Raw genomic sequence first — 11,783 nt, 5'->3', positions numbered from 1 at the left:
ATGGTTTTCTGTAGGTATTTTACCATGAATGAATGTTGCAATTTGTTAAAACATTTTTCTGCATCTTTTGAAATGATCATTTGATTTTTGTCTGGCTCTGTTGATATTACATATTATATTTATTGATTAATATACATATTATTATCATATTATCATGTAATTATCATGTAATTATCATATTACATTTATTGATTTTCTTATATATTATAGGAAAAGACACATTTCCATTAATCCCTCTGAAAATATTCCTCCTAACTCAAAACACACTCTGTCTTTCTTGTCACTTTCTGAAATAGTTCTGGATGTCCTCATTTATGAGTGTCTTTGGGCTGTGCTGTCATAGTTTCCTCACTGTTCTAAATTGATGCAAAATGTTTACCATTCATGAAGATTTTACTTTGTGGAAGAGCCGGAAATCACCCAGTGGCAGATCCAGTGAGCAGTGCTGGTGAGGACACTAACACTTTCCCCACCCTGCGTGTCCACTGTGTGACAATGGGTAGCAGCATTCACTGCATATTTGAGAACACCCCATAAAGACACAACAAAAGTGTTTCAGAACATGGCAAGAACAACAAGTCAAGTGTATTTGAAGGCTGTAGAGTGTTCTGAGGAGGACAAATGACAATGTGTCTCTAGTTGTGATTTTCAAATATTTAATATTAACCATAGTTTTGATCACACCGCCTCCATTTCAGTGGATTTTTGCATTGACAAGTTGATAGATAGCTGGATGGGGTGTTAGGAGGCGGAGCTTAGCTGAACTAGCTAGATCACTGGGCTGTGTCCTGGAAGGGTGGGCTCTTTTCCCTGGTTTCTCCTTTTTCTCTGCTTCCTGACTGTAATCAGGTGAGCAGCTGTTCTCTGTGATGTTCACTTCTGCCAGGTTTTTTCCGCCTGGGAGCCTGCTGACCATAGACTGACCCCACAGAATCTGTAAGCCAAACTAAACCTCACTTTCCTCAAATAGTAGCTGTTGGGTGTTTTGTCCTAGCAATGGGAAAATGACTAAATACAATATGATAGAAATTAAATAGGTCTGAAAATTTATTTGTACTTCTAGATACTGCCCAGAGAAGAAAACTATACAGTTAGATAAATTAAATATATAACTAAAATAAAAACAAAATATTAGTGACAAATCTTAGAAAACAGAAATAGATAAAAAAAAATTTATTTTGATTATTTAAACAGTTAAAAGCATACTCCTTAATAAAGACAAATGTATTAACAGAAAAGTTATTAAAGTGAGAAATGTTGTGACACAATAGTTTCTTAATTCTACAAAAATATATTATATAGAGGATATTTTTGGAAAAATTAACAAGAGCAGATTCAAATAAATAGTAAATTCTTATAAACTTATTTCAGTACAGCAAAATGTGAAAGTTTTATGACTGTACCAGTCCCTAAACACATCAGACTCAATAATTCTGTACACAATTTTATCAACTCTGAAAAATCAAATAATTTCAATGCCAGGTGGATCTTCTGATACACTACAAATAATACATTTTTATTGCATTTGTAAAATAAACAATAGGAATACACACTACTTTCTAGCAAAGTGGTATCAAATTTCAACTGAATAGCATCAAATGAGAGACATAGACCACAGTTCTTGAGGCTGAGTTGTCCTTTCCTATAAACTGAAGGGTTTGCGTATTTCTTGCTTCTTCCAAATTCTGGGAACAATTATCCTTCCTCTGGCTCAGGAACAGGTCACTCTTATCTCTGTATGTGCATTTATGGTTGTATTACTTGTTTTCCTCCCTTAGCAAAGCTTCCTCTACCTTACACATAGGAACTTTTATCATTGAATTTATCAATTAATGAGAATTCCAAGAAAAATGCCTTAAAATTATCTCCATTATATGAAGTTATCTTCATTATATGAATTAATTGGGAGATTTTGTATATATATATATATATATATATATATATATTCATAATCATCTTCCTAATGGTCTACTTCTGGCAATCCAAAAGTCATATCTGCTTCACTGATAAAATAAGTTGACTCCATCCTAAGATCCCTACAATCTCAATGCACTACAAAATCATTTCTAACTCAAAACTGTATCTAAATATCATTGACCCAAATAGTTCTCATTCTCATTATTAGACTCAGGTATGAATGAAACTGTGATTTCCCATCCTATTACTAAAGTTTTCATGTGTGTTTCCTAAAACTAGAAATTACTTACCTGTTAGCAAACTGTCCTAGGTGAAGCACAGAATAATAGTTACAGACACTGACATTCCAAAAGGGAGAAGATAGAAAAAATGAGGTAGTCTCTAACCCCAATTTTAAAATCCAGCTGGGATAATTGTCCTGTTTCATGGCCTAAAAATAATGCTCTGTGGCTTGAGTCTCTGCTCTGTAATCTCATATGTCTGCTGGCTACTACCTGTGTGGTGTGCATAAATCATGTGAAATCTAATTTGGCCCTGAAACAGGTATTTATCACTTGTAGCTGCACAGTAGCAATATCTGAACAAACTTGACATCTTGTCTCCCAGGACGTTGCCTTATACTGTGAGTTGAGTGCTAGCCACACCCAGGGGCTTTCTTTTCAGAAAGCCAAGGCAGCTACTGAAGCTGGAAAGTATAGAATAAACAAATAGACAAATGCTTACCTTCAAAATACCAAGAAACATGAATCTTTACTGTTTGATTCTGTCTCATGTGTGGTACTTTGCTATGGAAGTCCAAGAAAACATAGTAGGATTAACACAAACAGAAAAGCAATCCATCCTAAACACTCTGCTAGAACAATGCATATCATAAATGAGAAAAATTGAAACTACTTGGAAAGTGCAACATTAGAGAAAAATCTATGCTAGGCTAAATAGTGTGAAATTTACTTTTGTGCAGTTCATAAAAGCAACAATATAAAAGGCTAATTTTGATTTTTTTAAAGGATAAGAGCTGCCCATACATATGCATATTGTATTTGCTAGTCACTTCTTTCTTCCTTGACAAGTGACCCTCCTTACCGGCTATGGTCATCACAATGTGAATATTTGAAGTGTGAATGTGTCATCGTTAATGGTGACAGGCAAAATACAGGACATCAACACTGCTGCATCCTGCACAGCTCTTGAAACTCTGGGGGGAAGATGGTGGGAGTGAAGAAGACAGCAATCAATATACAAAAGCTGAGGTCAGGTGGAGCCCTCTTTCCTGATGGCAGAGAGTGAACTGCCTGGCATCTGCAACACATTTATTTATACAATCCACATATGAATAAATTCATGGAGAGGTTAAGGGAAGGGTAGGATCTGAGACAGGAAGACTCTCCAATTGGTAGCAGAATAGCATGTCTTAGTGGCTCCACTGAAACAAGAGAAAACTGCTATCTCCAGGGAAGGTCAAGTCACTAAGTGCATCAGCTCCCTCAGCTAGGCACACTTCTCATGGGGCCCTGCCGAAGTCATGAGAAACAGTGGCCATGTCCTGGATAGCTGAGGTACAGACAGCTTCACCACACACAAGATAAATTCTAATTTTAAATAAACAACAAATAATTTCTTTTTATAACTAGTTTTCACATGATTATTGAAATGTTACCCCAACCATAATCATAAATTACCCTAAATTAAATTTTAATTGCATATTCAGAAGCTTGATTGATTAAATTTAGCAACTCAGATTCTATTATTTGTAAACATGAGAATCAATGATGTAAGTTTTTTCAGTAGAGAGAATAAAATCTAATTCTATAAAATGAAAGAAAATACGTCCCTCAAAATGGTGTTATATTTATGATTTTTACATTTCCCTGATATTTACCTATGTCTCTGATGAACACCGCATGGTGATCTAGACTTAAAGATTTCCAAAGGAGAAAAAGAATTCATCACTGTTTTAAAATTTTGTAAAATGTTATGAGCCACATTCAAATAATCACATCCTAACCACCACCAAATATCTTAACAAATCAAACTTTATGGTGTTAGTAATAACAAATTACCACAAACCAAAGCCCAGTCTTGCAAAGAGTCATTAATAACATTAAATGAAGGAACTATTTCCCCACCTTTCTATAGTTTCTTCAGTCTGACTGACTGTTGCGAGGATCTACCTAGAAACAACCAGAACATGTATTTGACATCATAATAACCGGAAAAGAACTCTTTTTCAGTATCACGGACCATCACTGCCTCTATCAATACACATATAAAGTATATATTATCTTCATTTTTGTTGTTATATTTTAAGGTATAAATTTTTTTATTGCTTTATAAACTCTGAACTGGATATTGAATGTTACTCCTTTCTGTAATACCTCAACACCTTAATAAATTTTACTTCTTTTTCTTTTTGAAGCCATTTAGATATAATTTTCTTATTAAAAATAGGGATGAGGTAACTGATTTTCTTGTTGCAAATATATTAGTCTTCATAGACTCTTCTTAGGAAAAAAATCTACTTCCACTAAGCAAAGTAAAACCCCTTAGACATAGTTCTAAATCATTTCTCAAAAGTTAAAATATTGCTAGAAAATTCCAGAAGATCTATTTAAGATATATAGATGGTAGGTATTTTTTACAGCTTTGCCACAGTTACAGCTTTAGGAAAATAACTACTATTCAAATGCCATTTTTATGTACTACTGTGGTTGTTCTGAAAATGAATAATGTGTTTTCAATAGTATAGATATAATCCTAATATACAAGAATAAATAAATGTGTATAATTTCCCCTCAGGAATTTTCATATTTGAAATTCAACCTTACTCGATTCTCTGTACAAATGAGATTGTTAAATACACCTGTTTGCATTAATTCATCTGCTTCTAATTTCCTATCCCAACCTGAAATGTTTCTCTCATTCCTTTGTGGTTCCAGATGGGTCCCCATCCCTCCATCTGTCAGTCCTGGCAAACAAATGTCTCAAAATCATTACCTTGCCAGAGGGAAGTTAAATATATATTATATGATTGTGAACACAAACATATGTGTTCACATAAACAGGCCGCACCTGAGCAGTAGGTAGGTTAATGTTAAAACATATGACAGCAAGCTTGCCAAGGGATTTGGTAAAAAATGGGAAGAGACGTATGTCATTTTGCATGCACAGCTTGATGGTATTATCAGATAGGCGGAGCAGTGGCCAAAATCTCCTCCACAAATTTTACTGAGGTCAGAATGATATAAAGCTCCACAAAATGAAGAAATAGAAAGGAAGAATTTAAATTCTATTAATGTTGTGATAAAAGTGGGCTACACCACCCGAGTAAATAGATTCTGATTTTTAGTTTTAATATGTTGAAACCCATGCATTTCATGGGAAGAATCAGTCTCTATGAAGCCTTTCACAGTGAAAAGATTGACTCCAAATAGTTATACACATTGATTTTAAATAAGTGGTAAATCTGCCAGGGCTTTTGCTTTACATGTGCTCCGTGCCCAGATTCTGACATTCCGGCCCTTGAAAGCCAAAAGCTGCTCCTGCCCATTCATCTTATTCCTGAAGCAATAAATATGTAGTTTTTAGAACAGCCTATTTCATTTTGAATAGGGTCTGTTGATGAATTAGTCAGAGTGATGGTCACTTGTTCATGTAAAAGAGGAATACAGGGAGTAAAAATTTTAATATGTTGGTCTAGCCCAGAATTACGCCAATTTTTATACAAGGTGTACATAAATTATTCTAGCAATTCATTTTTACTTTAGATCTTGTCAAAAGAAAACTATTCCTAATTGGTAGGTCGTAAATTGTATATTCAACACTTATTTTGAAATATCTTTAAAATAATATTTATATCATATAAATATGTATATATGATCAACTTTTGAATATTTGGGTATTTATTTATTTTTGGTATTTTTGAGACAGGGTCTCGCTATGCAGTTCAGGGTGATCTTGAGTGCACTTGGTAGCCCAGGCTGCTCTCGAACTTGCAACAATCCTCCTGCCTCAGCCTTCCTGAGGGTAGGGATTGAGTTTTTAAAATATAGAATTTTTCTAATTTCTTACAACCTGGTAAAATATTGTAGTGTCCAAGCTTAGCCATGTCCACTTAACCCTATTAGATTTTCAGATACCTGGTTTTTAATATCTGGCCTGGAAATAAAATTATTGCTTTTCCTTCTAAGCAGTTTTCAACCTTCTCAGACCTCAGGTATACCAGTATGTTGGTTTTGGACTTCCCAAAATTCAGAACAACAAAAATAAAATTTTGTTCCTTAACCCACCATGTCTAGAGTTTTCTGTGCTAAGCCAAAGTAATTAATGTGTTTGATCTTAGGGAAAATCAGCTGAGCTCTTCCATAACAAATGACTGTTCTCTGATCTTGTCAAGAAGGAATGACTGATCGTCCAGGAGGAATGATTATTCTCTGATCTTGCAAGATTGCAGCAGGGTAGTGCAAAATCAGTGGGAAAAATAGAGATAAAAAATATCTATTCTGTTTTCTCTTGCAAATATTTATCAAGAAGACCAGCATCAATGTATATCTCATCATGTCCAAAGTAGAAGACAGGTTCCTAGATCACCGTGTGTACTAGCTTCATGATGGAAATTTTTCACATAGTTAGAAGTAAAACTGAGTTAATTTTGATTCCCAGTAACAATGACTTGCAGCATGTGTAACACTTTGCAAACATTCAGTTCTTACTGAAAAGGTGTTGTATCTTGGAGTTATTACCTAGCTTCTCACATGCGTAGCTACCTTTCTCTAATTTTGTTAACACTTATAACTTGCAATATGCTTATAGCACTTAATGCAGAGTACTTTGAAATGTCTGTTTACTATTTTTTATCCCACTATAGATCATGTATTCTTTTGGATGAAGCACAGGGTACCTTATTCATTCCTGTGTACTAAGTCAAATTCAATGCAAGTTGTGTATTTTCAACAGAAGATATACATTAGTTTGAATATTAAAAAACAAGGAAAATCTTCAAACACAGTGTAATGACCTGTTAATTGGATTAATGCTTTAAAACATTGCAAATATGCAAATAAAAAGACATCTATATTTAAAAGAGGAAATTGATCTACAGACCAAAATATAATAAAGGGTATAGAAACTAAAATCAATGAAAATGTACTAGAAAATAGAAAAGTTTCAAAAATATAAACAAACCAGATTTTAAAAATTCTGCATTAACATTATCTAAAATCCCCTCAAAATATTGACTTTAAACTAAAAATTGATCATTTTTTAAAATTGAATAGTAAGTTTAAACCAAACAAGGTAAAAATAAGATGGTGATATATTAGTAAGTCAGTAACTATACAGCCAGTGCTGGGATTGCTGAATCTAATGATATATTCCACTTGAGATTTTTGAGATACCGCCATACTCTTTTTCTTAGTAGCTGTACTAAATTCCACTTTCATTAACAGTTTAGAAGACTCTGCTCTCTCCACATCCTTGGCTACAGTGGGTATCTGATATATTTTGACTCTGTGCATTTACTCAGAGTGAAAGAATCCCATGGTAGTTTGGATTTACATCTCCCTGATGACTAGCGGTGTAGATGTTTCTGTGGTATAACTAGTTGACTATTTGTATATCTTCTTTTGAAAGAAATCTATAAGTTGTTTTGCTGAATGTAGTTGTAGTTTATTGATTTATTTTGCTGTTGACTTGTTTGCTTGTTTGTATTCCTTCTATATTCTGGATATTAACTTCTTTTCAAATGTATAACTTGTAAATATTTTGTTCTGTTCTTTGATAACTTCACATTACTGATTGTACTTTTTCTCTGCCGAAGGTTTGACTTTGATCTTATCTCATTCATTAGCTTTGTTTTTGATCTTATCTCATTCATTAGTTTTTGGTTTTGTTACCTATGCTTTTGATGGCTGTCTTAGTTACTTTTTTCTTGTTACTGAGACAATACTCAACACCCAAAGTTAAAGAGGGAAAAGTTTGTTTAGCTCACAATTTTAGAGCTTTCATTTCATAATCAGCTAACTCCAAGGCAGATAGGTATCACAGAGGAGGAACAGTACATGGTGGACAGAAAGTAGGAAAACAATCAAGGGCTCTTAACAGCATTTCTCTGTACCTTTTATCTTATCCAGGCTACTCAGGGCAGGTAGGACTCACACCCTTAATCCTCATACCCTTGAAGTTAGCATTGCACCGTGAATCAATTCCAGTGTGACATACTGTAGATCCAGCCACCTCTGAGAAAAAGCCCAACCTGTGAATGCATAAGGCTTTGGGGGGACATCTAGACACAAGCCATAAAAGTGTCACTTAAAAAATAATTTGCCCAGATCAATTTTCCTTGTTTCTTCTAATAGTTTTCTAGTTCCAAATTTTATATTTAAGTCTGTGATGCGTTTGCCTTGCTTTCATGTGTTATGGCTGTTGCTGTCTCATTTCATTCTTCTGCTCATTCATCTCATTTCACCCGCGATGTTTATTAAAGGGAGTGCCCTGCCCAAATGGGTGATCTTGTCCTTGATCAAAGATCATTTGGCTGCAATTTGCCTACAAGGTACATATGTAAAGGATATAAAATCAGAGTTGTGAATAGATATCTGCAATTGTATATTCACTTCAACACTATCAAGGACAGTAACATAGGCAACAAAGCTGTGTGTCCATCTAGAGATGAATGTAGATAATACAGTGCAAATATACATAATGCAATGCTATTCAACAATAAAAAGATATTGCTCAACAATAAAATACAATAAAAACCTGCCATTTGTGGCAGCTTGGATGGACTCTGAGATAATATTGCTTAAGTGTAATAAGTCTGAAACATAAAGATAGAGACTGCATGATTTTATTCTTGTGTAAAATGTAAAATAGGCATACTCCATATACAAAATGGTTAATAGAGGACAGAAAGACTAGGGATCCACAGCAGAGGTAAGGAAAGACTGGTTAAGATGTACAAAGACACAAAGGAATAAATTTTGATGTGCTGTTGTACAGAAGGGGGATGATAGATAACAATATTACATGTATAAAACAAAAAAGTGAAGAAAAATGATTTTGGATGTCCACATCAAAAATGTTACAAATGTTTAAGATGATGAGTAACTTAAATATCCTGAGTTTCTTATTATATAATGTACACTTCTGCCAACATATTACACTGTGCCCATAGGTATATATAATTATTATCTATCAATTAATAATAATTTTTATAAGTTAATGATATGAGACAATTTGTTTAAATGTAAATGTAAATTGAGATAATATGAGAAGTCACTACAGGGGAATAACAACTAAATTCCTCAAAAAGTATATGTTTTTCTATAAAGAATTACATTTGTATCTATTTATGAATACATTTAGGGGTATATAAAATTACTATTGATTGAGGCTTTAGTTTTTATAATTTGTGATTTATGTACTTTTATTAAGAAAAAATACTGACTTGCTTTTAAAAAAGATAGAAGGACTGACTAAACTTAAGAAAAGAAACATATATTCATTTTCACTTGAAATTACACTATCTTGTCTCTACTTCAGCAACTCAGGATGCTTAAATTTGTAAAATGATCGATTACTTTTTAAAAATCTCAAAAGTATTCATTCGCACTCCTGAGATCTTAGAATATTAAAAATTATACACTCTTAGGTAGAACAAAAGATGAATCGAACTCTGTGGTGCTTTTCCATAAATGAAAGAAAAGAATCATTCCCTGAAGAATATGGAAGTAATAATATGGAAATTTTATTTATTCCACAGCCATTGAACTATGAGAAAAAGAAGTCATATACCCTCAACATAGAAGGAGCAAATACACACCTTGACTTTCGATTTTCTCATCTGGGGCCTTTTAAAGATGCTACCATGCTGAAGATCATTGTTGGAGACGTTGATGAGCCACCACTCTTTTCCATGCCTTCCTATGTCATGGAAGTATACGAAAATGCCAAGGTTGGGACCGTTGTTGGCACTGTTCTGGCACAAGATCCCGATAGTGCTAACAGTTTAGTAAGGTAAGGTATATTTCAGCCTGTCAGACAGAGAAATATATGACTGTCTCTCACATTAATTTAATGTGAATTAAATAATACTTAAATATTTTAACTCAACAGATGGTTTTTTTTTTAATTAGGAATATATGTAACTATCCCCATGAAAATATTGTTGATGATACACGAACAGTTTTTCATTTGGCTTAATAGGTATGAGCAAAAGTGACTGAGACAGTTGCTTCCCAAATGATCAGAAACTAAGATGTTCTGGTTTCTTACTGATGGTAAAAATGAACTTTGGTAACAGGTAAATCAAAAGCTGTGGATAACATTAATCTCTAACTTCTGTTTTGTATAGTCACATAGCAGTTTCTTTTGAGCTAATTATCTTCCCTTGTCTGAAAAAGAGGAAAAATATCTTCTTCTTGGAAGTAATGTAAGAGTACATGGAATTAATGCTCATAAACCACTGAATGCAGTGACCTACACACCATTTGGTCACTTAACACATTAAGAATATCCCTTAGTTATTATGGACTGATCAGGTCCTCAATCTCCCAAATGAGTGTAAGGTGAAGGCTTAAATAAAAGAGACAAGTGGTACAATTTTAGGGCTCCGGAGGATCAAAATGCTCTAACACAAATCAAAATTCTGTAAGGGCTAAGACAAAGAACTTCTTTGGGTGACCTGTGTATATTTGGTTTTCAAACAAGGGAGGGGGAATATTGAAGAAAGCTCAGGAGTCTGAGTAGGATGTTAGGAGTCCCCATTCAAGGGCTTCTTCAAGTAATACATTGTGTTAACTTAAGAGAACTATGTTTTCTCCAGGAAGACCTTCACCACGGAGTGAGATGCCTGCAGTTACAGTCTCATCTAGTTAACTAAGGTTGGAGCCAGGTGTCCTTGCCTGTGGCCTTGTCTTTGTGGCATTGTGGCTTCACAGGCCACTACAGGCCTCTGCTAGTACCACTGACTCATACGGGTTCACTTACTATAAGTCTGCTGCCCACCTCCGGACAAGGGGTCTAGCGCTGGAACAGACTCACATGTAAACATAGAAAGCAGTTGGTTAATTTAAATCCTACTCAGAGTCTTGGGCATTGTGATTTGTCTACCACAAGCTGGGTGGTAGCTTTGGAACCCTGGCAATTCTCAAACTCAAAATATTTAAGGAAGGAATAACAATGTAACAATGTGTTTATGGGATTAAATTATTTTGAACTACAGGACTTTACACAATGCCACTTGTTTAAGTGTTTACTAGAAAATATCTTATTGTTTTAGTATTTCACACATTAATGATAATTAAGGTCTTACTGAAAAATCTGAAAAGGTTTCATTCTCCCTCATTTATTATAGAATAAAAAGAGCTGTACAAATATATGTAAACTTCTAACATATGTTTATATCTTTAGAAACCTTGATGCTCTATAATTATGGAATCCTTAAAAAGTGTGTCTCCTTTTTCTTGTAAAATCTTTATTCTCTCCTGCTTTAGGATCCATCAATTTTAACAAAAGCTAGTATACTCAACATTCTCTTGACATCTTTGTAATATTTATGAACACCCTCAATTTTTTACTGTCACATGAGTGTTTCATTTTTAAAAACTGTTAATAGCACCATGTAACCAATGAAAACAGTCATCTTTGTACAAATGTGTAAAATTCACCAAATCAGTGACATCTGCAAAAGCAAAAGCAATATTCTGGCAAACTGAGAGTGAAGAGGAAGAATTGTTCAAGTATGGAAAATAATACAGGCAAGACTAATTGAAAAAAGCAGAGCCAGGGATATAGCTCAGCAGCACAGGGCCTACCTGGCAAGCCCAAGGTCCCAAGTACGAAAAAAAGAAAAGAGAAGAAAACAAAAA

At 34.1% G+C, this 11,783-nt stretch overlaps 1 protein-coding gene across 4 annotated transcripts in view; it reads left to right on the top strand.

The window, feature by feature from the left end:
• The window catches only part of Cdh18 (cadherin 18, type 2), a 403,648-nt gene that overhangs the window by 321,846 nt on the left and 70,019 nt on the right, over nt 1–11,783 (top strand). For all 4 annotated transcript variants that reach the window (XM_005386140.2, XM_005386139.2, XM_013515026.1 and 1 more), the window contains exon 7: nt 9,677–9,930. In XM_005386140.2, coding sequence (XP_005386197.1) covers nt 9,677–9,930 — 254 coding nt within the window. The remainder of the gene's footprint in view (nt 1–9,676; nt 9,931–11,783) is intronic.

The sequence above is a fragment of the Chinchilla lanigera genome, unplaced genomic scaffold (genome assembly GCF_000276665.1).
Source record: "Chinchilla lanigera isolate Chin_1 unplaced genomic scaffold, ChiLan1.0 scaffold00025, whole genome shotgun sequence".
NCBI lineage: Eukaryota > Metazoa > Chordata > Mammalia > Rodentia > Chinchillidae > Chinchilla > Chinchilla lanigera.
Note: the sequence above shows the minus strand (reverse complement) of the source record. Positions and strands in the feature narration are given on the sequence as shown.